This window comes from Aspergillus glaucus (genome assembly GCF_001890805.1).
Source record: "Aspergillus glaucus CBS 516.65 unplaced genomic scaffold ASPGLscaffold_6, whole genome shotgun sequence".
NCBI classification, from domain to species: domain Eukaryota; kingdom Fungi; phylum Ascomycota; class Eurotiomycetes; order Eurotiales; family Aspergillaceae; genus Aspergillus; species Aspergillus glaucus.
In genome coordinates this window covers 319,659-340,800 of record NW_019170458.1, presented here as the reverse complement: position 1 = coordinate 340,800, position 21,142 = coordinate 319,659, and the positions used below count along the sequence as shown (strand labels likewise).

The following is a 21,142-nucleotide window of genomic DNA, read 5'->3' as shown; positions in this document are numbered from 1 at the left end:
AGGAGTGGTTTGACTGTGTTCTTTGTACAATCAAAGAGAATGGTATCCTTCAGGAGGATATCTATAACTTTGATGAGACAGGCTTTGCAATGGGCCTCACAGCAACTGCTAAGGTTATTACTTGATCTGAATACTATGGTCGGCGCTCACTTTTACAACCTGGAAATCGCGAGTGGGTTACAGCCATTGAAACAATTAATGCCTCTGGGTGGGTGCTTCCACCAGTGATTATCTTCAAGGGCAAGGTCCTTATTAAAGGCTGGTTCGATGATCTCCCATATGACTGGCGCTTTGAAACAAGTCCAAATGGATGGACTACTGATGAAATTGGACTTCGATGGCTTCAAAAACACTTCATTCCAGCGACAACTAGTCGTACACATGGGAAATATCAACTTTTAATCCTTGATGGCCATGGGAGTCATTTAACTCCTAAATTCGACCAAGTTTGCAAAGAGAACAATATTATACCAATTTGCATGCCAGCACACTCTTCACATCTTCTGCAACCACTTGATATTGGGTGTTTTGCTCCTTTAAAGCGTGCGTACAGCCGGCTAGTTGAGAACCAGATGCGGCTTGGGTTCAACCATATTGACAAGTTTGACTTTCTTGCCGCCTACCCAATTGCTCGTGTGGAAGCTTTCCAATCTCAGACTATTCAAAATAGCTTTGCAGGAGCTGGTTTAGTGCCATATAACCCAGAGTGAGTGCTTTCAAAGCTTGATATTATACTCCAAACACCATCACCCCCGGGTAGTCGTCCAATAAGTCAATCAAGCCAGTTTTCACCAAAGACACCTCAAAATCCTATACAACTTCAGCGGCAGGCTAGTTCAATTAAGGCTTTGCTAAAGCAGCGCTCAAGAAGCCCTCCAAGCCCGCTGAAGCAGCAAATCAACCAAGTTCTCAAGGCCTGTGAGATCCAAATGCATTCAACTGCTCTACTAGAGGTTGAAGCACGCAAATTACATGCTGCCCATGAGAAGCAGAAGCAAAAGCGCCGACGATCTAATAGACAGATACTAAATGAGGGTGGAATGACTGTTCAGGAGAGCCAGCAGATCATACAGCATCCTATAGAAGCAATTGAAGCACCAAGACCCATCCCTGCAGAAGCACCAATTTCACCTAATTTGCCAGTTCCTGCGAGAAGGAAGCTACCAAAATGTAGCATATGCGGACAGGAAGGACACAGGTCAAACCATTGCCCTCACAGATAGTTCTTTACCTAATATACTGGCGTTAATGTGGTTAAAAATGCGTTCAAAAGAGTAGGGTAGGCGGTAGGGTGGCGGGTCGCTTGGGGTGGCGGGTCGCTTGGGAAATACGTTATCCCATTCATGATTTGACCAAGCACTTATCCCATAAATTTACCCGTACACCCCAAAATACACTGTGTAGTTACAACGATCCCAACCCAACATCCTAAATATGATAGATCCCACCACCCCCCAACTCCCCCCGATCCCGCAACCCATTCAAATTTTCCCTCGCCCTCCTCCCCACCTCCGCCCCATACACTTCCAACGGCGGCAGTGGGCCCGACATATCCTCCTTCCCCACCTTCAACCAAATAACAGGATCAAGGCCGCGACATGCCTCGCGCATTGAGTCCATATCTTCCATGCTATACCCACCGCCAACCAAGACAGCTACAGGCGTGGCCGTCGGGGCCGTGGCACCCAGGGAAACGGAAGCAGTAGTATCACCACCGCGGCGGAGGAAGGCGGGGATGTCAAGTGTGCCCGCTTGGGGGGATGATATGGAATGGATTACTATTTTTTTGGGGGGGGGGGGTTACCAGTCAATTAATTAATTGAATTAATCATGCGATTAAGGTCATGATATACGGAGTACAGTGAGGCTTGGTTACGGGGTGATTGAGGGAGGAAGGGATTTACCATCATAGTCAGGCCGCAAGCCGGCGGTTACGGCTGAAGCGACGCGGGGGCTTTTTCCGCAGATCAGGATTGGTAAAGGGGTCTTTGGGGTGGAGGTAGAGGAAATGGAGCGGATGAAGTGGGGTAGGCGGGATTGCATTGTAACACAGTGGACGTAGAACGGAGTAGTAAATAGTGGTAATTGCTACTCAGGACTGTTAAAGAATGAATGTTTAGATTGATGCAATGCAGGAATACTCTAGTCCGAGCTGACAAACGCGGAGGCTGAATGGCCGAATGTATGACTTCTCCCATCCATTACATGACATTTTTGCAACGTATCGTGTAATGAATTCCCTACCAAATCCCCGGAATCAGAGAATACCGAACGCGGGATTTGATCTGCTTGTACGCATCGCCGTACTGGAACATCATTGGTCAGTAAACATCAGGACGAGCCAGAAAGAAAACTAGGCTTACTCTTTGCGTCATATACTCTTCCAAAACCGGAACCCCGCGGAATGCGAAATCATAGAAGAAGAAACCAAAAGTCGTCGCTGCCCAAGCAAATCCACCACATACCATTGCATACCCAGCTCGCCAAACAGCGTAGCCTCCGTAGTTGATGTTGGTAGCTAGTGAGAACAACCCCCCGCCGTAAGGCTTTCCTTGATTCTTGGGATCCTGCTTGAAACCCTTGCGCTGGAACTCCGAGACTGCTTCGACCAGCAGACCAACTGTGTAGGCACCCAGTCCGACTGCAACCAACGGAGAGGAAGAGAAAGTATCGGTCAAAGTGCCCAATTCAGGAACCGAAGAAACCGGCGACGTCACCGCCCACAGCGAAAGTAAGGTATTCACGGTGTTATAGATAGTATTGAAAGCGGGAATAGCAACACCAGATCCAAGGCTCATGGACTGCTCAGAGACAAAGATGATGTGGATGATTTGCTTCACGCTGCTACCAATAGACAACAGACTAACTAATCCGTAGTAAGGCTGTAGACGGGTGACGGATAAAGGGTTGAAGACGTGTAAAGGCGACACGGCCTGGCCACCAAGTTTCTCGATCAGACGGAGGCCCCATCCTCGTGTGAGAAGGTTGTATTGCCAGAAGACGTCTGCTGCGCGGAGGCCCACGAAGAGGGATTTTCCAAGGGGCGAGGGCTCCTTGATGCGGGAGACATTGTCGCGGAGTTTGCCGGACATGGTGGGATGTATGATTTTTGTGCAATGGATGTCTGGAGAGGGAAAGGGGAGGATTTATACATCTGTGGAGAATTGAAATTGAATTCAAGGTTGTCGATGATGATGCAACGTCATATTGATTATCCAGGGTTCCGGGATCGGAGTCAAAATAGTGCCCGAAGGGCCGAAACATTATTGATTTTATTTTCAACAGTAATTTTCGCACTCTTTAGCAGTAGATCCCCAATTACATAGTAATTGGATATTTCTATCGACGGAGGGTAGATATGTGGTCTGAATATTAAATGAGTTTCCTGTTTTTATGTATATTTTGATTGTCAGGGGTATTAGAAGCAGGTTGCATGAGTTATGTGATTTTGTTATAATAGAATAAAGATTGGATTGAGTATGTCTTTATTGTGTATCGCACCGACAGGGTATAATATCTCATTTTATTTACTTAACGGAATGATATCCATAAACCATGACTTTAAGTCTTCAATCCATAAGGCGTCTCAACAAAAGATCCGGGTCATACTCTGCAGCCCGTCCTTCAGACTCCATAGCAAGATATCCAGGGGCATAGAACTCGACATCATCAGCAAAGATGGGGATAGTCGATTTGTATTCCCCGATAACATGGCCGCGGTTGCCCTCGAAGCGATGTAGTAGAATGAGCAGTTTGATCAAGCGGGCGCGGTTCAGGGGGTGGTGGGCATCTACCGGTGTTAAGATGACAAGAGGCGATGAGGGCTGGCTGGTGAGATGGGTTTAGATGCGGGTGGATAGTCTTTGGGGGAATTCGGTAATGAAGCCCGATCATGATAAGACTATCTTATTAGAATAATAGCCTCATTGATGAAATGGAAAAGTTGAATAGATGGACATACATCCCGAAAAGGCTGGTCGGCCGACGTCCATTGCTGGACTAGAGAACGGCGTTGGCGGACATGCGACCCTCTGGATGGACGAGAATGGAGGGGGGGGGGGGGATTCCACCGGGCCAGTGCTGGATTGTTCCGGACATTGTATTATATAGTATAATTTTATAATGAATAACAAGGATAAAAGAAGAGATGAAAGAGAATAGATGAGAATAATACTATCTTGAAGGAAGGATAAATGTCGGTTGGCGGACCGAAGAGCAGTACTCGCTAGTTGACCCACTATCCACGATTAGCATCCGAACATTATAGCCTCAAGGAAAACTCATCAGTATCCATAATTGCTGCAGCAATCGCCAAACTCAGACCCCGTGCACACCCAGCCGTTGTTTCTCGACCCACACAGTCCGTTCTATGTATTCGTTGAGTTCGTCGGCGGAGGTGATGCTGCAGTAGGCCAATGCCTGCTCGCAGAGGGTGTATTTTTGGGTGAGCTGGTAGTTGGTGGCATTGTATGTGGCTGTTGTAGTGGTGATGGAGGGGTACGAGTAGAAGAAGTGACTGGTATGTTAGCAGATATTCATATATGGACACGAGAACATACGTGGTAGTCCGATTGACCGTCCGAGTGACATTTAGATTCATCGTGCTGGCCATCCCATAATACTTGAAGATCTCACCTAACGCAAAGATAGTCACCAACAAAAGCATCAACATTGGAGCAGTCTACATTGATGCTGGGATTCCACGATCGAAAGGTGGCTGTCGACACCGTATGGCCCAGAGAATCCACGATGGAGGTACATGTCTCGTTTGCCTTGACTTCATGAATGGCACACTGAGAAGGCAGACAGAATACCTGGTTTGCCTGGAGATAATGCATGCTTGGCCTGATCGACGGCCGCTTCCACCTCCGCCAATTGCAGCAGACCGGTAACGGGTGTCACATGAAACTCCTTCCGTACCGTAATGTCGTCGTCGATATCACCGGCATGATCGCATACGACCTCGCTTGTGTTGCATTGCATACACCCGGTATGCTGTTATTCGAAAGGTAAAAAAGCTTATCTCTAGGAAGGAGATTTACCTCCAATATATGGAGTGCTCATTTTGGAAGATTCTGGTTGCGAGATAATACATAATCTCTGAGAAACAGCAATAAGAATTGATGTTGAAGGAAAGGGATTGCAAATCAGGTGAAGGACGGGACGGGCCGGGGCGTTCAGCGGGCCATTGCTGCAGATTCCCCACAGCTACTTGAAGAATAGAATCGTCTCTGCACGGCATTATTGCTGCAATGAGAAATGCATATTTATGTATCTGCAAATTGAACTGTCTCTTAATTCATTTATTTCCGTCCCATGTCACCATGGCCATCTCACGAATACAAGAATGGTTCAAAGGCATACTTAGAGAAGGTTAAGTCTTCGAGCATGTTACCTACATTCCTTACCAGCTTTCACAATAAGGCCGAAGATCCAGTTCATGCGTAAACGAGGTCTTTGTCTGCGTATGCAAATACCAATATGCCTCCGCAATCTGTACCAATGGTTAAATACCAGCACACATTCTCGCGAGGAGCAGACACTCACTTGATCTGGGCTAATCTTAGACCCAGGCATTTCCTCATGGAAGCCTTTTGTTTGTTCCGTGTCAATGATGCCATCTACTATAGCATGCGCCACATGAATACCCTTGGGCCCGAATTCGCGGGCTAGCGACTGTGCCATCGCTCGAACGGCAAATTTGCTCATGGCGAATGAACCGAGTCCATTGCCTCCTTTGAGGGCGGCAGTTGCTCCTAGAAGATACCATTAGTAATTGTTCTTAATAGTCAATAATTGGATAAAAGGATTGAGGTACCAGTGAAAATCAAAGCCGGCGGATGCGACTGCTCATTGGAACCAGAGCCAAGCATCAACGGCAGCACCGCTTGACTGAAATTGTAAGCCCCGTTGACAGTGGCCTGGAGACTCCCCAAATATTCCTCCGGGGTCGAATCCAAAAACCCCTTGCGGGTGAATTTGCTGGCCATATTAAAAATAGCCGCGGCAACGCGCACATCCTTGCCCAATTGTGCCTTGGTATCCGCCACAGCGCGGTTCATGCTCGAAATATCTGTCACGTCTGTTGGGAACGCTAGCGCGGACCCGTTGTTCTTCTGGATGTCGCGAACCAATGGGTCCAGTGAGGCCTGGGAACGTGCTAACAGTACGACAGGATACCCACGGGCAAAGCGGCGCGCAATTGCTGCGCCGGTGCCTGGGCCTGCCCCGGCGATGATGGCGATTGTTTTTGGGGTTGTGGGAGACATTGAGAAAGTTGGAGGCTTGGATTATAACTGAAGTGGATTGATTGAACGTCGTGGTGGTCTTATAAGTTCGTATGACGTCGACGGATTACGGTAATCCGGGGTATCAGATTCGGACTCCGAGTTAATAACACCGCATCATGGAAAGATAATAATTAATAATTTGAAATATATCTGCCAGTATATAAGTCTATAGAGCAATGGTTCGTAGTTTGTAATAGCCGCTGACCCCAGGCAAGGATAGATTACTAGATCCCATTTCAATTCTATAATTTCTGCAGTTCTTCCTCTACCCGCGTGACCATGCCTACACTCCTATCAAGAATACTAAAGAGGATGGGATTGGAGGTAGTACACATTGTTGTTATCCGCCACTCTCGCCAAGGCGACTGACGGATCTTCCAACCCTCCTTTCCTCAAGATTACTGGACGGTCAGTGGAAAACCGGAATGTCAAGTTTGGGTGCTGATTTTTACTAGGATATCACTGCGACCGTTGAAGATGAATGAAACTGTCAATAGCCTCACAGATCTGACTCGCAGGTCACTAGCAGTGGTTACTCTATACAAGAGATTGAGTGGCGGAATGGTCCTGGATGGTCCACAAGGGCATGAAGCATGACCGGTTTAAGAACCTGGCCAATATAGTTGAAGAAATCAATGTTACTTTGGTTGTTAGAGATTGTGAAACAACAGGAAATTACTGACGTACCTAAGAAGAACCCGAGAAGATAGATCATGTTGAACTCTGGCAGATCGTAGAGCCCGAATAAGCCATTGGAGAATCCCCATATGTAAGACTTAGCCCGTTCGGCAGCTCGAGGGGCACATTTTTGGCCGTTTTTAATTCTCCCTTATCAAACTGCAGTGTTATACAGTCGCCAAGCCAAGCATGGTCTGGCGATTCCCACTCTATCATTATTTTTAGTACCCAGGTAAAGTGTTGGAAAGCTATCACAAATTTTTCACCGGCATGCGGTGGCATCAGGCGGCAAGTACCGTGGGCAATCTTCCTAATTGGATTCATCCAGTTGTTCGGATCTCTGTACCTGAATCAGACTGGGTATTGTGACAAAGGTTTAGCCATTCATTACCTGTTCATTTCCGTTGTGGTCCAGAGAATCGGGTAATGCTAGATGATCGGTTCTTTTGACAAGGATGATGTAATGATATACATACTGAGATCTCTACTAGCCCTCACGTTTCTTCATTACCCCTGTCCTTTATATCTGGAACCTCGAAGGCATTGAGATGCAACATAGCACGTCAGCGTTTCTATTATAGGTTCCTATTGCTGCACTGTTACATCACACTGCTACAAGTGTTCGAGAAGAGTATGATCTACCGTGCATTTTCAATCAAGAAGTCACCGTCAAACAAACTGCAATGCGAGATGCCAATCACAATGATGCATATGACCGGTTTCCAGTCGTAGCAGGACAGAGATCTGCAAGCACGTATGTGGGTCAATGTGATTTTGGTATGCAGCTTTGTCGGGCTGCAATGGAGTGGCCCTAGTTGGTAAATCTCAACTACGCAGATCGACAGTGTTGATGACCACTCTACCTATCGAACAGAATGATCCAAAAAAGAACTGAGGCCCCCAGATATCGTGGCCTTCAGCTGAAAATATCGAAACCAATAGTTCTCCCGATTGATTCGTAGAATGGAGATCATGCAACCGTCTAATCAGGCTCAGCCACCAGTTCTTCTGTGGCATGTACATTCATTGGTCCTGTTTGGATCGCTGGTTAAGCTCCCTGGTGAGCCATCTCTGCTTTTGTACTGTAATGGCCTCCGTCCGGGTTCTCTGGATGAAAGCCAGAGAGATCTCTTTTGGACCCCTTCCTGGAGGCTTACCAACTGCTTGCTTTGCTGCCTGGTCAGCTCTCTCATTTCCTTCTACCCCTGCGTGTCCCGGAACCCACTGGATGATGGGTTGGTGACCTTGGGTGTGTAGTCTCTTGGCTATAACATGTGCTTGGATTACCAGTGCTTGACCTGGCCCTGGCTGGGTATGTTGCAGCCTTTTAATGGCGGCTTGGGAGTTCAGCAGGATAGTGACTGGTCTCTGATCCCCTGCCTTCCATGCTACCTGGAGTGCTTGTACAACTCCAAGAAGCTCTGCATCAAAGACCTCGTACCCCTTGCCCAATGGGAATCCCCAGGTTTTCCAAGCTCCTCCTGGTTCTTGCCATGCCAGTCCTGCTCCGCATCTGCCATTCTCTAATCTTGAGCCGTCTGACCAGATTGCCATTCCAGGAGAAAGAGCTTGTGCAGCTGCTAGGGCCTCTGGACCTGGTAGCACTTCTATTCAGCCTGGGAACTGGCTACTGGTCGTCTGTATTGTGCTTTCAAAACCCTCGGATGGGTCCGCTGGTAGGATATTGGCTAATTGTCAAGCGAGGTGTTGTACCAGGGACCATGGGCCTTGGTTGCTTCTAGAGTTGCATTCGGCGCGGATTGGTGTGGATTAAGCCGCAAAAGCCGCACTAGAGCCAAAATAGGAAGGTACTAGGCAATATATGGCTAACTAGTTAGTCTCCATGCTTAATCACCACTCAGTATCACCCTTACAATCGCATGCTCAGCTTATCATATTGATATTTCAAGCCATCTATATAGTAAATATATCGATTTCTTATTAAATATCTATTATATGTCCATCATATACCCCTATATAATAATATATATACATATCGATATCTATATGGAGGTGGGTTGTGGTTTGATGGTCATATTCTTGCTTTGATAGAAAAGTGGCTGTATGTCCGAGAGTTCTTGCTTCACCCAAATTTGGTGCACTTCATGCACGAGCGTAGGCATTATTCTGAATCGCAGAATCTTGGTAACGGAATTGTAGTGAGCTCTAGCATTATCTGAATTTCTGATGATGATACGATAGAGCGCAAGGTGTTACCTAGGATGAAGTTTCTCTACCTGGGGGTCGTTATCGAATGAGTCCAGAATCAAGTTCGCGTCTTCGGGCTCCACGTCTGCGAAAACAATATCTTCAAAAAGGGCTCTCGCTTTTGAGACTGCTCGATATATAGTGCATAGATAGACCTCAAAGTTTTTCATGCGCCAAAGGCTGGCTTTCATTAAAACACTTGCTCTTTGTATGCAAGATCATGACACTTAGAGAATACGATGCTCGAGCACTTCAGGCAGTGGTCTTCATGTATGAGCATGGTTACGATAGCAGCAATCGCAGTTGTGTCTCGGCCTCGGGTTATAATATCAAGGTATCAAATCAGACAAGCTTTTCGAGACGCAGACGAAACCATAGGGACTAAAATTTGCAACATACGCGCAATCGTGGTCGGAGCGATGTTATATTCTACAACGTGGTCATCCTGGCAACTACATGGGGTGAGTCATCATTGGGGAATCCTGTGAGCGAGGTGTGATAGATTGCACACGACCAATTCCAGCTGATCACAACTACATATACCTTCGGGGCGGCAACGACCGAAGCTTACTATATGCCATTGAATGTAAAGCTGCACATAAGCTTCCTGATTCTCTCCTCCGGGCGAGTCTCTAACCAATGGGCATGTTAAATCAAAGGAAAAGCTTCGCTAAGATTCCATGGCTCTCTCGTGCGGCTGCTACAACCAATTTAAGATATGACTATAACAGGTCTTGGGTAACAGTGCTAGTGCATACACACAACGGCATCGCGTTTAGGAGGTCGACAAAGTCAAAACATCCAGTCTCGTTTGAACGGATCCATAGGCCACCAAAAATCAACCGTATTTTCGCCCTTGGAACCAGCACTATCGCGTACGCCGCTATCCTCTTGTGCGACAGCGTTCGCCGCGAAGGGAAAGGCAGCACAGATGGATGGCTTGGTGTACATAGCCATGTCCAGAACTGCAGCAGCCTTGCACACCCGCTAAGCAGTCAGCTCTGACTGCTTGAGTTCAAACTGCCCAGTGTGAAAGAGGAGGCGTGCGGCATGGATGGAATCGATTTCTGCCAATTCAAAACGCTGAAATCGCTCTCACCATCTTATCTGCTAACTGCGGATGTTCTGCTAGACTTTATTCTGTCGCCTGTAAAATTATCTAGGCCGATCAGCCTCATATCGCCAGCACCATACGATGCGGCAAAGCATTGTGAGGGATTGCGGTGATAGGTGTCAAGTCTTACTAAAGTATCAGTGTTAGCCCTTGGTAACACCTGCAAGGAGCTACAACACTGGCAGGCCCGGCGAAGTTTGTCCCATGTGTCGTGGATGGAATTACTAGGAAGAACGGGGAAAAACATAACTGATTCCTGACACCTTATGGAAACACTAATCCTTACTTGCCCTCTAATTTACAGGAATAGGCCTTGCTATGTCTTTCCTAGAGTGATACCTTCACTCATTACAATATCCGGAGGACTAGAATGCGAGAAATGAGAGATCACAGCAATAAGTGAATCAATCACTACCCAAAAATGCGAAACCGGCCACGAAAGTGATACAAAATCTCAGTACAGTAACACTCTCCAATTCCAAATGTTCAGACTCATAGACATAACTCCTTACCTCAACCTGATATCAAAATCACCCCCATCGGCAGTTGTCTCCTCCAACCATTACCGACGTCTCGCCAACACCACCACCCACCACATTTCCATTCTCCGCCTCCTTTAATTGATCATCAGCATCAATTACCTATACATTCCATTTTCGGAAACCGCAGACACGAGTTCTAGGATATGTTTTGGGGGTGAGGAGATTGTGTGGTTGGAGGTGGGTATCGGCAGATGAGCGGCGACCACAACAGCCGGGCGAGGGCGTTGATATGGAACCAGAATCCTCGAGCACGCACGGGGTTTACCGAGCGGCGAATACGGGGGCAAGGATTATGGATTATATTGGCGTGTGATGATCGTATTTCTTTTTTCTTTGTGGATTGAAAATTGGTTCTACTTGTACAGACTGTAGTATGTTGAATGAATGCTGTATAGTTGAAGTTGAGTATGTATGCCCGCAGCCGAGCTGCATAACCACAATAGCAGTAACTCGGAGACAACCCTCGAAACAAGAAATTTTATCAATGATAGGCCAAGACGGAGACCGGAATAGGAAAAATAAGAGGACCTATTCGTAACCCTGTCCAGGATTGCCATGGGATGTGGAGAAAAGGTTTTTCTGCCGCCGTTCCGTTCGTTGAGCTAGTTATCCACGGGGTTCGGATATATAGTAGTAGCTTGACCTGTCTTCAATTCTTCTTTCTTTAGTCTTAGTCTGTAGATTCTTGTCCGGGCGAAATTCTCCTGTTGTAGTGAGGACATTTGTTCCTTTTTCTTTTCCTCGGATCTTGCTCTGCTCCACTGCTTCGGGAAACTGTTCGCTTTCTTGTGATACGATACTTTGATCGCGAGGTAATTAATTGCGCTTTCGACATGGCTTTTCCGAGAGCGAAGATGCCTCTTGAGGTTGTTGTGGTTGGGTGAGTTTGCCGTATCCCGATTATTGATCTGATGCTAATTTTTATCTAGGGCCGGTATGCACACCCTTTTCCGAGATGTAAGCACTTGCTCATGAGTCGCAGGTATCGGTGGTATGGCCGCTGCCCTGACACTGGGTATGCGTGGACATAATGTCACGATTCTTGAGGCTGCGCCAAAGGTATGCATGCAATACATCTAAGTAAGATGTGTATGCAGAGATTAACATCCATAGCTCGCCGAAGTCGGTGCGGGTATCCAAGTTTCCCCTAACATGTTGAGACTCTTCGACAGTAAGCACTACCCCTCTCTCTGCCTGAACTCACAGCTAAAAGTGCCAGAATGGGGCATCTCCGACCTAATCCACGCCCAAGACGTCGGTCTCGAGCACATCCACGTGCGCCGTTGGCAAGACGGCACCTTCCTAAACACAATGCCCGTCAACAAAACCTACGGCCAACAAGCAGTCATCCACCGCGCAGACCTGCACAACGCACTCATCGACCGCGCTCTAGCCCAACCCACAGTCACCCTCCGCGAAAACTCCCTCGTAATAGACGTAACCTTCGACCCCCCATCCCCATCCGTAACCCTTGCCAGCGGCGAAATCGTCCAGGGTGACATCGTGATCGGGGCTGACGGGATCAAATCTGGTATCCGCGCGAAGTTGCTCGAAGACAATAGTATCAAAGCGCAGCCGACAGGCGATGCTGCGTATCGGATTATGCTCGAGCGGAGTGTTATGGAGGCGGACCCGGAGTTGAGGGGGCTTATTCAGGAGCCGCAGGCGACGAGGTGGATTGGGCCGCATAAGCATGTTATTGCGTATCCGTTGCGGAAGCATGAGTTGTATAATGTTGTATTGATTCATCCGGATCGGCATGGGGTGGAGGAGTCGTGGACGACAAAGGGGTCGAAGCAGAGGATGGTTGATGATTATCGGGGGTGGGATAGTAAGGTTACCAAGTTGATTGACTTGGTTCCTGATGATGATGTCCTGGAGTGGAAGTTGTGTCTGCACTCACCGTTGAAGACCTGGATTCGTGGATCTGTCGCTCTTATCGGCGATGCATGCCATCCCATGCTGTCGGTTCCTCTCCTCCCCATTTCTTTCCCAATAAAACTAACAGAAACAGCCCCTACGTCGCCCAAGGCGCCGCCCAAGCCGTCGAAGATGCCGCAGCCCTAGGCATCCTCCTCTCAACCATAGATTCCCGCCACCAAATTCCCCTCGCCCTATTCGCCTACGAGCAATCTCGCAAGCAGCGCGCCGAAACAGTCCAGCAGTCTGGTACCGAGAATCGCACCCTGCTGCACTTCCCTGATGGGCCAGAGCAGATTGCGCGTGATGAGCAGTTCCGCGCGTCGATGAGGGAGAGTGGTAAGAATCCGGATCGGTGGAATGACCGTGAGACGCAGAGGTTTTTGTGGGGGTGGGATGCGGAGAAGGCGGCGTTGGGGGCTTGGAGGGGTGAGTTCATTTTCTCTTTATTTTTGAGCTTGTTTGGCTGTGTGGTGTTGGAGTGAGGCTAACTTGAGCAGAGGTTAGCGGTGGTGAGTCCAAGGCGAGCGCATACCTGTGAAGGCGGGGGGAGTAATGCCAGGATGCACCAGGAGGGATCGTACCAAAGTACAGTTTTGTTTGCCAGCGAGCATTATAATATCATTTGAATATACGGGTTTACAGCATCGGATTCCAGTTGAATATCAAAAGACACTTGAATGCTACCAAACATATGCTTTTTATTGCGTTACACATTAAATGCTCATCTCATATAGAACACATGATCAAACCATCTGATTTTACAGCCTCTCATTAGCAGCAGCCTTCATCTGGCCGTACTTCTTGAGACGGATAGCAGAGACGGTAATGAAGCCGGTGGTCTCAGCGGGAGAGAAGTCACCAATCTCGTCCATGCTGGACTCGGACATGTCGTACAGCTTCTCGGTCTCGGACGAACGGCCGAGGACGGAGACGCAGCCCTTGTAGGCCCGGCAGCGGACCTGGCCGTTGACGGACTTCTGAGAGGTGGTGATGGAGGACTCGAGGAACTCGCGCTCGGGGGAGAAGTAGAGACCGTTGTAGAGGATCTTGGAGTAGTTGACGGTGACGAACTGGTCACGGAGAGCACGGACTTCACGGTCCATGACGAGACCCTCAAGGTCAACGTGAGCGGCGCGCAGAAGAGTGAGACCAGGGGTCTCGTAGCAGCCACGAGACTTGATACCAATGAAACGGTTCTCAACAATGTCAATACGACCGACACCGTTGCGACGGGCAATGGCGTTGGCGGTGAGGAAAAGCTCGACAGAGTCGGTAACGGTCTTCTGCTGGCCGTTCTCGGTGTACTCGAGCTTGACGGGGATACCCTTCTCGAAGTGGACGATGAAGTCCTCAGGCTGCTCAGGGGCCTTGAGAGGGTCGACAGTCAACTTCCACATGTCGGAAGGAGGAGTGGTGTTAGGGTCCTCCAGGATACCAGCCTCATACGAGCAGTGGGCCAAGTTCTCGTCCATACTCCAGGGCTTGGACTTGGTGGAGGTGACGGGGATGTCCTTCTCAGCGGCATAGTCGAGCAGGGCGTTACGGCCGGCGAAGCGGTTGTAGAAGACAGGGTCACGCCACGGGGCAATGACCTGGATGTCGGGCTTCAGGGCGTAGAAAGCAAGCTCGAAACGGACCTGGTCGTTACCCTTGCCGGTGCAGCCGTGAGAGACGGCAACGGCGCCCTCGCGCTTGGCGATCTCAATCTGAGCACGAGCGATGACGGGACGAGCAAGAGAAGTTCCTATATTCTGTCAATTTCCGACGTGTTTGTTATATAATCCATCCAATTCAGTCGACATACCCAAGAGGTAAACGTTCTCGTAGATGGCGTTACAGGCGATGGCGGGGAAGCAAAGCTCCTCGACGAATTCCCCTGCTCAAGTTAGCCACCATGCTCGACTATGCTGGTCCAATGAATACATACGACGCAGGTCGACAACCTCAGCCTTCTTAGCACCGAGCTTCAAGGCCTTCTCGCGGATAGCATCGAAGTCCTCTGGGGGGGGATTGTTAGAACATTTCCGGTGTCGCGATGGTGTCCTGCTTCTTACCTTCCTGACCAACATCGGCGGCTGTTCTCATTAGCATCTGTCTGTATCAATGGTTAAGTAGTATGAGGGCACTCACTGAAAGAGATAACATCCCACCCATCGTCAATGAGGTACTTGACTATAACACATTAGCGGCGTTCAACATCCTATGCAGATAACAAAGACATACGGATGATGCTGGTGTCGAGACCACCAGAGAAAGCGCAGACGAGAGTTCCCTTGCCCATTTTGAGAGAATTGGTTGTATTGGATGAATCGAGGAGAGAAGAGGAGTTGAGTCACGGCGGCGTAGATAAAAAAATTGGCGGGACAAAGTGCGGGTGCGGGCGGTGGGCGGCCTTGGCTCGCCGAAATCGGTTCACTGATAAGATAAGAGTGAGGGGTTGCATAAATTAGATAAGAGGAGTATAAGTGGACATAAGTGAGCATAAGCTATTTATGCCATATTAGGAAGGTGGCGCTCATCCAGTATATAGAATGCAGACAATTACTTACTATGCAGAATACGCCTCATATATATATATTTTGTCCCTGTAGGCATGACAAAAATAACCATACTACCAAAAGCTAGAAGTATATACCGACACGGCTTGTACCGCGGTTGATTGCCTGACATCATTGCAACGATACAATTGAATTTCTAATCCGGTGGAGCTCTATCTCTCCTATATCTCTCACCGTCCTCCCAGCGCATATTGACAATCCATTCTCATCCTTAAATCTGCTATACTGAATAACGAGACCATGCCGTTCCCCGACATCGAAAACAAAGCCGCCACGGGCATTTCCTACTACACGCCCGCTCAAATCCCCCCCGCAGGCTCAGCAGCAATCCCCCAGTCCGATGGCTCTGGTCCCCCGAAGCTGTTCCAGCCTCTGTCGCTAAGGGGTGTTACCTTCCACAATCGCATCGGAGTAAGCCCGTGAGACATTGCTTGGTTGGACATGTCGCTGACTGAGCCAAACATAGCTTTCCCCGCTTTGTCAATACTCCGGTGATGATGGACATATGACCGATGTGAGTTACTTTGCAAGGATTCACAAGAAAAAAAGAACAGTAACTGACAAGGATGCAGTGGCACATGGCTCACCTGGGTGGTATTGCCCAGCGTGGCCCCGGCTTCCTCATGGTCGAGGCCACCGCCGTTCAACCCGAAGGCCGTATCACTCCCGAAGACCTTGGTCTCTGGAAAGACTCCCAGATCGAGCCTCTTCGCCGCATCGTCGAATTCGTGCACAGTCAGAACCAGATCATCGGTGTGCAGATTGCGCACGCCGGCCGTAAAGCCAGCACCGTTGCCCCTTGGCTCTCGTTTGACGATGCCGCATCGGAGAAAGTTGGTGGCTGGCCCAACAACGTCAAGGGCCCTGGCAGCGAGCCCTTCACAGACAACTGCCCGGTTCCGCACCAGATGACCAAGGAGGACATCGAGGCCTTCAAGGGTGCGTGGGTGGCCGCCGTCAAGCGTGCTGTGCGCGCTGGCGTGGACTTCGTCGAGATCCACAATGCTCACGGCTACCTGCTCATGTCCTTCCTTTCACCCTCCGTGAATAAGCGCACCGATGAGTACGGAGGCAGTTTCGAAAACCGCATTCGCCTGACCTTGGAAATCGCGAAGCTCACCCGCGAATCCGTCCCGCAGGACATGCCCGTCTTCCTGCGCGTCTCTGCCACCGACTGGCTCGAGGAATCCCGCCCCAACGACCCCAGCTGGCGTGTTGAGGATACCGTCAAGCTCGCGGAGGCCCTCGCGGACAGCGGTGACATTGACCTGATCGACGTCAGCTCCGGTGGTGTCCACAAGGACCAGCACATTCACGCCACTCCTGCATTCCAAGCCCCGTTCGCGGTTGCTGTAAAGAAGGCTGTTGGTAACAAGATTGCCGTTGGATCTGTTGGTATGATCAACTCCGCGCAGCTGGCTAACTTTCTTCTTGAGACGGACGGGTTGGACTTTGTCCTTATCGGGCGTGCCTTCCAAAAGAACCCCGGGTTGGCTTGGGCTTGGGCGGAGGAATTGGATGTCGAGATTTCCATGTCGAACCAGATCCGGTGGGGATTCAGTACTCGTGGGGGTGGTCCGTTCTTGAAGTCAAAGAAGGGCCAGCAGTAGACGTTGCACATATAGACATAGACGTACGTGACTAAACGGAATGCATAAATCATTTTACATTCCGAGTTTCTATTCAAATACCTGTCGTGCAGAAGGTTGTCGCTTGCCAGACGGCAAGTGAGGCTGAACAGAGCACCGCATACTCTACATTAGTGCGAATTGATTCAAGCGCCCAAGGGAACTTGTCGCTCCAACGCTTGAATGGATTCATCAATAGTGTTTCGTGATGTCCGACCCGAAGGAGTACACGGTTGGCTGGATTTGCGCCATCACCGCCGAATATGTTGCTGCTCAAGTGTTCTTGGACGAAAAGCACGACTACCCGGATTATCACCCATGACACAAAAAAAAAGCGACTATACCCTGGGCAAGATCGGAAGGCATAATGTGGTTATTGCTGTTTTGCCTCTGGGCGAATGTGGCACCTCCGCAGCATGAGTGGCAGAAGACATGATGCATAGCTTCCCGAATGTTCGAATTGGCCTGATGGTTGGCATCGGCGGCAGTGCACCAAGTCGAAAACATGATATTCGTCTTGGGGATATTGTGGTCAGCATTCCTAATAATCGTCAAAGGGGTTTATTTCAGTATGACTTTGGGAAAACGGTCCAGGGTCAGAGCTTCCACCCAACAGGCTTCTTGAACCAGCCACCTACTATCCTGCGGGTGGCAGCGAACGGACTAAAGGCTCAATATGATATTGAAGGCCATCAGCTCGACGATGTGATCAATGGAATTCTAGAGAAGGAACTGAGATTGCGGGAGAAATATAAGCGTCCGGGTCCGGCCAGTGGTCGACTCTACCGCAGTCAGATCGTCCACACTCCAAATGATGAATCAAGCTGTGATCTTGCTTGCGGCAATGAGCCACCTTCACGAATTAGTTGCGTTTCGGCGGACGGATGACGAGGGTCATCTTGAGCTTGCTTAGCCGATTTCTTTTACTACAGGGGGGATGGATGAGCAGCCTCAGACGACTGCTTTGCTAGACTTGTGGTATCTTGGGATGCTTGCTGCTCAGGACCGGGGGGATTATCGGTGGCGTTTGTAATCTATTGATGAATGGGCATGTGTATATATAGCGTGGGGAATCAAGAGGAAACATTGAAAGACCGTCCGGCCCACCATTCTTTACTGAATTGTTACGTGCTATAAAACATTAAATAGCAGTATCAAACCAGCATGTACTCTACATGGGCTTCGTGATAGTTACCAGGAGACAATTGGCCAAAATGTACGAGATTCATAATATTTGCAGACTATGAATGATGCGAAATATATATACAACCCAGAATCCACAAACTAAAACCCAAACAAATTCCTATCCTCATCATACCCCCACTCCTTCAACGCCGGCAACGCAGCCTTCTGAATCATAGTCGGCGGTCCACAAAGCAGCGCCACATTTCCCTCCGTAGGCTTGAATGCATGTTCCTTAATAATATCCTCATTAACATGTCCCTTTAACCCTTTCCAGTTATCACTGGGATGAGATAACACATGTGCAATCTGGAATCGACCATCGTGATTCTTGGAAAATCATCTAGGTCAGCGGCAAGTAAGATGTCGTTTTCTGATTTATTCGCATCAATGACTTTGATTCTTCGTCTTGTCGTCGGTAGTTTTGAGGATTCGGGCTATGATTTGGTAGCCTGGTGTTACGCCTGATCCGCCGAGGATCAACGTGACGTTGCTGAACGTGTGTTCGTCGCCATCGACCTCGAACCGCCTGTTCCCTAAGTATCGAATTTCGCCTGACGGCCCCTTAACTTCAACCTCCTCGCCCTCGCGTAGACAGTCGAGGATATTACTCATCGTCCCGCCGGGTTGGTTCTCATCAGGGAAGTATGTTTTTACAACAAGGTCGAAAGAGCCGTCATCTTCGGTTTCGAGGATTGGTCTGGTAGGTGTGTATGGACGCACGACGAGACGGTCTTCAAAGTGGAAGCCGAGTTGGATGTGTTGGCCTGTTGAGAGGCCGAGTTTTTTGGCGGGGGGTGGAAGGGTGAAGGTTTATAGTTGGGTGTCGGATGAGAGGCGCTTTTTGGTGGTTAGGGTTGCTTGGGTCCGTCTGCAGGAGTTGGCAATTAGTGGTTTGGTTTGGATGAGGGGTGTGCTGGTGGGGACGTACTTGTGTTTGTCTAAGGCAACTTCAGGATCCTTTTTCTCTGTTTGTGATTTTTCTGCCTTTTTCTGTTCTGCGTCTTTCTTCATATGGTCCATTGCTTTTTGCGTGACTTTTCCAATGATACATTCTGTCCATAATCAGCACAGCCCTAACATCGTCTGAATGCGAATGCATACCCTTCAAGTTATCCTGCGCATAATTATCATGAATACTCTCAAAATCCTCCGTTGTATCCATATTCACAGCCCCTGCGTGCGCCAAAATAGCTCCCTTACCCCCAGGATGCCAACCAAGCACACTAGTCGCATCGTATACGTTCCCATTAACCACGATCCAGCAGTCATCCTCAGTATTATGTTTCTCGATCTCCTGTCTGGTGAATTGCTTCTCGGGGGCGGATGCCTTCTGTTTGATGGATTCGATTTGTTCGGAGGTGGAGGGCTTCATCCAGCCGTTTGTGCTGGTGCCGGTGTCGACGGGGTGGCGGAAGAGGAGGGATGTTGAGGTGTCCGAGGAGTCGTGGGTTTCGGGGCGGACTTCGTACCAGCAGTTGTTCATCATTCTGGTCGTGTTAACAAAGATCAGGGACAGGGACGGAGACAGGCTACCCCTCGATATTCCACACAGGCTTCGGAGGCTGCGTATTCTTATGCTCATCAAACGCACGAACCAGAATACTTTCCGCGCGAATAAACCTGCTAACCGGCAAATCAATATGCCAATGCAGCCAAGTCCAGAATTTCCTTCCACGTCGAATCGGCGCATCGGGATACTACATGCTATCAGCACAACTCTTATCCCTCTTTTTCAAACCAACTCACCTTCCGCACACAATACAACCACCTAAACCCCCCATCCAAACTAACCTCCACCCGATCAACCTCATTCCCACTCCCACTATACGCATACCCCTCAACCCGATACATCGCACCCTTCCTCAAACCCGCCAAATCAATCCTCTCCCCCTGTGCAGGCCTAACGATAACAGAATTTAGCATCTGCGTCGTACGTATCGTACTCGGATGACGGTACATGATCTGCGCGATCTCTGATTCGGGGTCGTCAATGAAACTCGGGAGTTGCCTGTTATCGTAGATGTAGTAGTAGCTGTCACTTTCGTAATCAGTGAGCCAGATTTTGCTCAGCCACTTTACAGATTGAGCGCCTACCCAGCCGGGGAGCATTAAGCGGAGGGGATAGCCGTGGTCTGGGGGGGGGTGGGGTGGTCATTCATTTCGTAGGCGAGTAGCACATCGTTATTGGAATTGAGGGCGTAGTCGAGTGGAAGACATGTTTCGTATTTTCCTTCGCTGAGATCGTCAGCGCCTTTATGGTTTACCCAGAAGGATTTATTCGGGTTACTTTTTGCAAGTTGCTGAATGTCCGCTGCTAGTAAAACGTCGCGGGGTAAGACTCCCTTCCAATACGAACACCCCGCTGCGGCTGCGGTATAGTTGAAGACACGGGTTTTCTTCATCATGTTGAGTTCTTTTCTGCGGTTCCCGTCGCAGGCTAGGAAGATGGGGGTGTTGATGCTTTCGAACTGGTTTTTTAGTTCGTCCATTCCCAAGAGTAGGCATTTACCAGCGATGATCTCAAGTTTATGATTTTCCCAGAGCAAATGTGGGACGGAGCCGTGATTGCGGACGTAATGTATTGGTGAGGGTGTAATGAGGCCGCCGTCGAAGAGAGTGGTGAGGTTTACTTCGGCATTCAATGGATGTTTTCCGGTTAGACGAGTGAGTTTGTAACTGCGGGGAATCCAACTATCGGGAGAGAATTGGTCTGCTTCGTCTATTTGCCTTGGGAGATCCTTATCCTGCAGATTGGAATAACCCTTGCCGTTGTTCGTTGTTATTGACGCACGATATTCTTGCCTGGCATGGTTGTTGTGGGTGTTTATGTTTTGGATTATGTGTTATGGGGGGGGGGGGGAGGTGAAGGGTATTTGTGTTGGCCATGGGTCGTCGCGAGCGGGCATTTTGTATATAGTTTGAAGATGGTGATGATGTCAATTTGATGGTGACGGATCTGGTATGGTAGGGTTGGTTTCTCCGCAGATTTGATCCTTAGTTCTGGGTCGGGTTCTGG

General features: G+C 49.0%; 10 protein-coding genes across 10 annotated transcripts; 5 read left to right on the top strand and 5 right to left on the bottom strand.

The window, feature by feature from the left end:
• On the top strand, window positions 1-364 carry ASPGLDRAFT_44928 (uncharacterized protein; the record flags this gene model as incomplete). Its single annotated transcript, XM_022546121.1, has 1 exon — window positions 1-364. A coding segment is annotated over one exon (228 nt), but the record flags the coding sequence as incomplete, so codon positions are not given.
• On the top strand, window positions 355-1,425 carry ASPGLDRAFT_1296377 (uncharacterized protein). Its single transcript, XM_022540910.1, has 2 exons — window positions 355-706; window positions 869-1,425. Exons 1-2 carry the CDS (start codon window positions 480-482, stop codon window positions 1,221-1,223), a joined length of 582 nt encoding a protein of 193 aa, XP_022402652.1. The 5' UTR covers window positions 355-479; the 3' UTR covers window positions 1,224-1,425.
• Window positions 1,426-2,240: 815 nt separating this feature from the next.
• On the bottom strand, window positions 2,241-3,092 carry ASPGLDRAFT_65143 (uncharacterized protein; the record flags this gene model as incomplete). The annotated part of the gene is made up of 2 exons (XM_022548860.1): window positions 2,241-2,306; window positions 2,364-3,092. The coding sequence occupies 2 exons, from the start codon at window positions 3,090-3,092 to the stop codon at window positions 2,241-2,243; spliced, it is 795 nt and encodes a 264-aa protein (XP_022402651.1).
• Window positions 3,093-4,058: 966 nt separating this feature from the next.
• ASPGLDRAFT_1296037 (LysM peptidoglycan-binding domain-containing protein) lies at window positions 4,059-4,938 on the bottom strand. Its single transcript, XM_022540907.1, has 2 exons — window positions 4,636-4,938; window positions 4,059-4,516 (listed from the first exon to the last, which is right to left on the bottom strand). Exons 1-2 carry the CDS (start codon window positions 4,836-4,838, stop codon window positions 4,318-4,320), a joined length of 402 nt encoding a protein of 133 aa, XP_022402650.1. The 5' UTR covers window positions 4,839-4,938; the 3' UTR covers window positions 4,059-4,317.
• Window positions 4,939-5,168: 230 nt separating this feature from the next.
• ASPGLDRAFT_56518 (uncharacterized protein) lies at window positions 5,169-6,288 on the bottom strand. The gene is made up of 3 exons (XM_022548202.1): window positions 5,819-6,288; window positions 5,548-5,756; window positions 5,169-5,494 (listed from the first exon to the last, which is right to left on the bottom strand). Exons 1-3 carry the CDS (start codon window positions 6,267-6,269, stop codon window positions 5,405-5,407), a joined length of 750 nt encoding a protein of 249 aa, XP_022402649.1. The 5' UTR covers window positions 6,270-6,288; the 3' UTR covers window positions 5,169-5,404.
• Window positions 6,289-11,677: 5,389 nt separating this feature from the next.
• On the top strand, window positions 11,678-13,617 carry ASPGLDRAFT_1295496 (putative salicylate hydroxylase). The gene is made up of 3 exons (XM_022540900.1): window positions 11,678-12,796; window positions 12,847-13,181; window positions 13,253-13,617. The coding sequence occupies exons 1-3, from the start codon at window positions 11,985-11,987 to the stop codon at window positions 13,291-13,293; spliced, it is 1,188 nt and encodes a 395-aa protein (XP_022402648.1). The 5' UTR covers window positions 11,678-11,984; the 3' UTR covers window positions 13,294-13,617.
• On the bottom strand, window positions 13,514-15,272 carry ASPGLDRAFT_80862 (argininosuccinate synthase; the record flags this gene model as incomplete). The annotated part of the gene is made up of 6 exons (XM_022550093.1): window positions 14,979-15,272; window positions 14,886-14,927; window positions 14,810-14,830; window positions 14,683-14,754; window positions 14,560-14,631; window positions 13,514-14,499 (listed from the first exon to the last, which is right to left on the bottom strand). Exons 1-6 carry the CDS (start codon window positions 15,034-15,036, stop codon window positions 13,514-13,516), a joined length of 1,251 nt encoding a protein of 416 aa, XP_022402647.1. The 5' UTR covers window positions 15,037-15,272.
• Window positions 15,273-15,350: 78 nt separating this feature from the next.
• ASPGLDRAFT_145880 (NADH:flavin oxidoreductase/NADH oxidase) lies at window positions 15,351-17,175 on the top strand. Its single transcript, XM_022541867.1, has 3 exons — window positions 15,351-15,724; window positions 15,780-15,827; window positions 15,886-17,175. The coding sequence occupies exons 1-3, from the start codon at window positions 15,554-15,556 to the stop codon at window positions 16,921-16,923; spliced, it is 1,257 nt and encodes a 418-aa protein (XP_022402646.1). The 5' UTR covers window positions 15,351-15,553; the 3' UTR covers window positions 16,924-17,175.
• Window positions 17,176-17,400: 225 nt separating this feature from the next.
• Window positions 17,401-18,164, top strand: ASPGLDRAFT_44921 (uncharacterized protein). Its single transcript, XM_022546120.1, has one exon. It carries the CDS (start codon window positions 17,410-17,412, stop codon window positions 17,827-17,829), a length of 420 nt encoding a protein of 139 aa, XP_022402645.1. The 5' UTR covers window positions 17,401-17,409; the 3' UTR covers window positions 17,830-18,164.
• Window positions 18,165-18,510: 346 nt separating this feature from the next.
• On the bottom strand, window positions 18,511-20,935 carry ASPGLDRAFT_33866 (uncharacterized protein; the record flags this gene model as incomplete). Its single annotated transcript, XM_022544372.1, has 8 exons — window positions 18,511-18,823; window positions 18,847-18,963; window positions 19,055-19,178; window positions 19,228-19,613; window positions 19,660-19,823; window positions 19,873-20,199; window positions 20,304-20,870; window positions 20,918-20,935. The coding sequence occupies 8 exons, from the start codon at window positions 20,933-20,935 to the stop codon at window positions 18,511-18,513; spliced, it is 2,016 nt and encodes a 671-aa protein (XP_022402644.1).
• Between the last annotated feature and the right edge of the window lie 207 nt (window positions 20,936-21,142).

Bases quoted from the DNA above. Each gene is read 5' to 3' on its own strand.
- ASPGLDRAFT_1296377 (XM_022540910.1), top strand. From the start codon at position 480: ATGCCAGCACACTCTTCACATCTTCTGCAACCACTTGATATTGGGTGT. The intron at 707-868 runs GTGAGTGCTTTC...GCAGCGCTCAAG, and splicing joins TTAGTGCCATATAACCCAGA to AAGCCCTCCAAGCCCGCTGA.
- ASPGLDRAFT_1296037 (XM_022540907.1), bottom strand. From the start codon at position 4,838: ATGCATTATCTCCAGGCAAACCAGGTATTCTGTCTGCCTTCTCAGTGT. The intron at 4,517-4,635 runs GTGAGATCTTCA...CTAACATACCAG, and splicing joins GGTGACTATCTTTGCGTTAG to TCACTTCTTCTACTCGTACC.
- ASPGLDRAFT_56518 (XM_022548202.1), bottom strand. From the start codon at position 6,269: ATGTCTCCCACAACCCCAAAAACAATCGCCATCATCGCCGGGGCAGGC. The intron at 5,757-5,818 runs GTACCTCAATCC...GGTATCTTCTAG, and splicing joins GCCGGCTTTGATTTTCACTG to GAGCAACTGCCGCCCTCAAA. The intron at 5,495-5,547 runs GTGAGTGTCTGC...CCATTGGTACAG, and splicing joins CTAAGATTAGCCCAGATCAA to ATTGCGGAGGCATATTGGTA.
- ASPGLDRAFT_1295496 (XM_022540900.1), top strand. From the start codon at position 11,985: ATGTTGAGACTCTTCGACAGTAAGCACTACCCCTCTCTCTGCCTGAAC. The intron at 12,797-12,846 runs GTCGGTTCCTCT...TAACAGAAACAG, and splicing joins GATGCATGCCATCCCATGCT to CCCCTACGTCGCCCAAGGCG. The intron at 13,182-13,252 runs GTGAGTTCATTT...TAACTTGAGCAG, and splicing joins GGCGTTGGGGGCTTGGAGGG to AGGTTAGCGGTGGTGAGTCC.
- ASPGLDRAFT_145880 (XM_022541867.1), top strand. From the start codon at position 15,554: ATGCCGTTCCCCGACATCGAAAACAAAGCCGCCACGGGCATTTCCTAC. The intron at 15,725-15,779 runs GTAAGCCCGTGA...AGCCAAACATAG, and splicing joins CCTTCCACAATCGCATCGGA to CTTTCCCCGCTTTGTCAATA. The intron at 15,828-15,885 runs GTGAGTTACTTT...ACAAGGATGCAG, and splicing joins ATGATGGACATATGACCGAT to TGGCACATGGCTCACCTGGG.
- ASPGLDRAFT_44921 (XM_022546120.1), top strand. From the start codon at position 17,410: ATGGTTGGCATCGGCGGCAGTGCACCAAGTCGAAAACATGATATTCGT.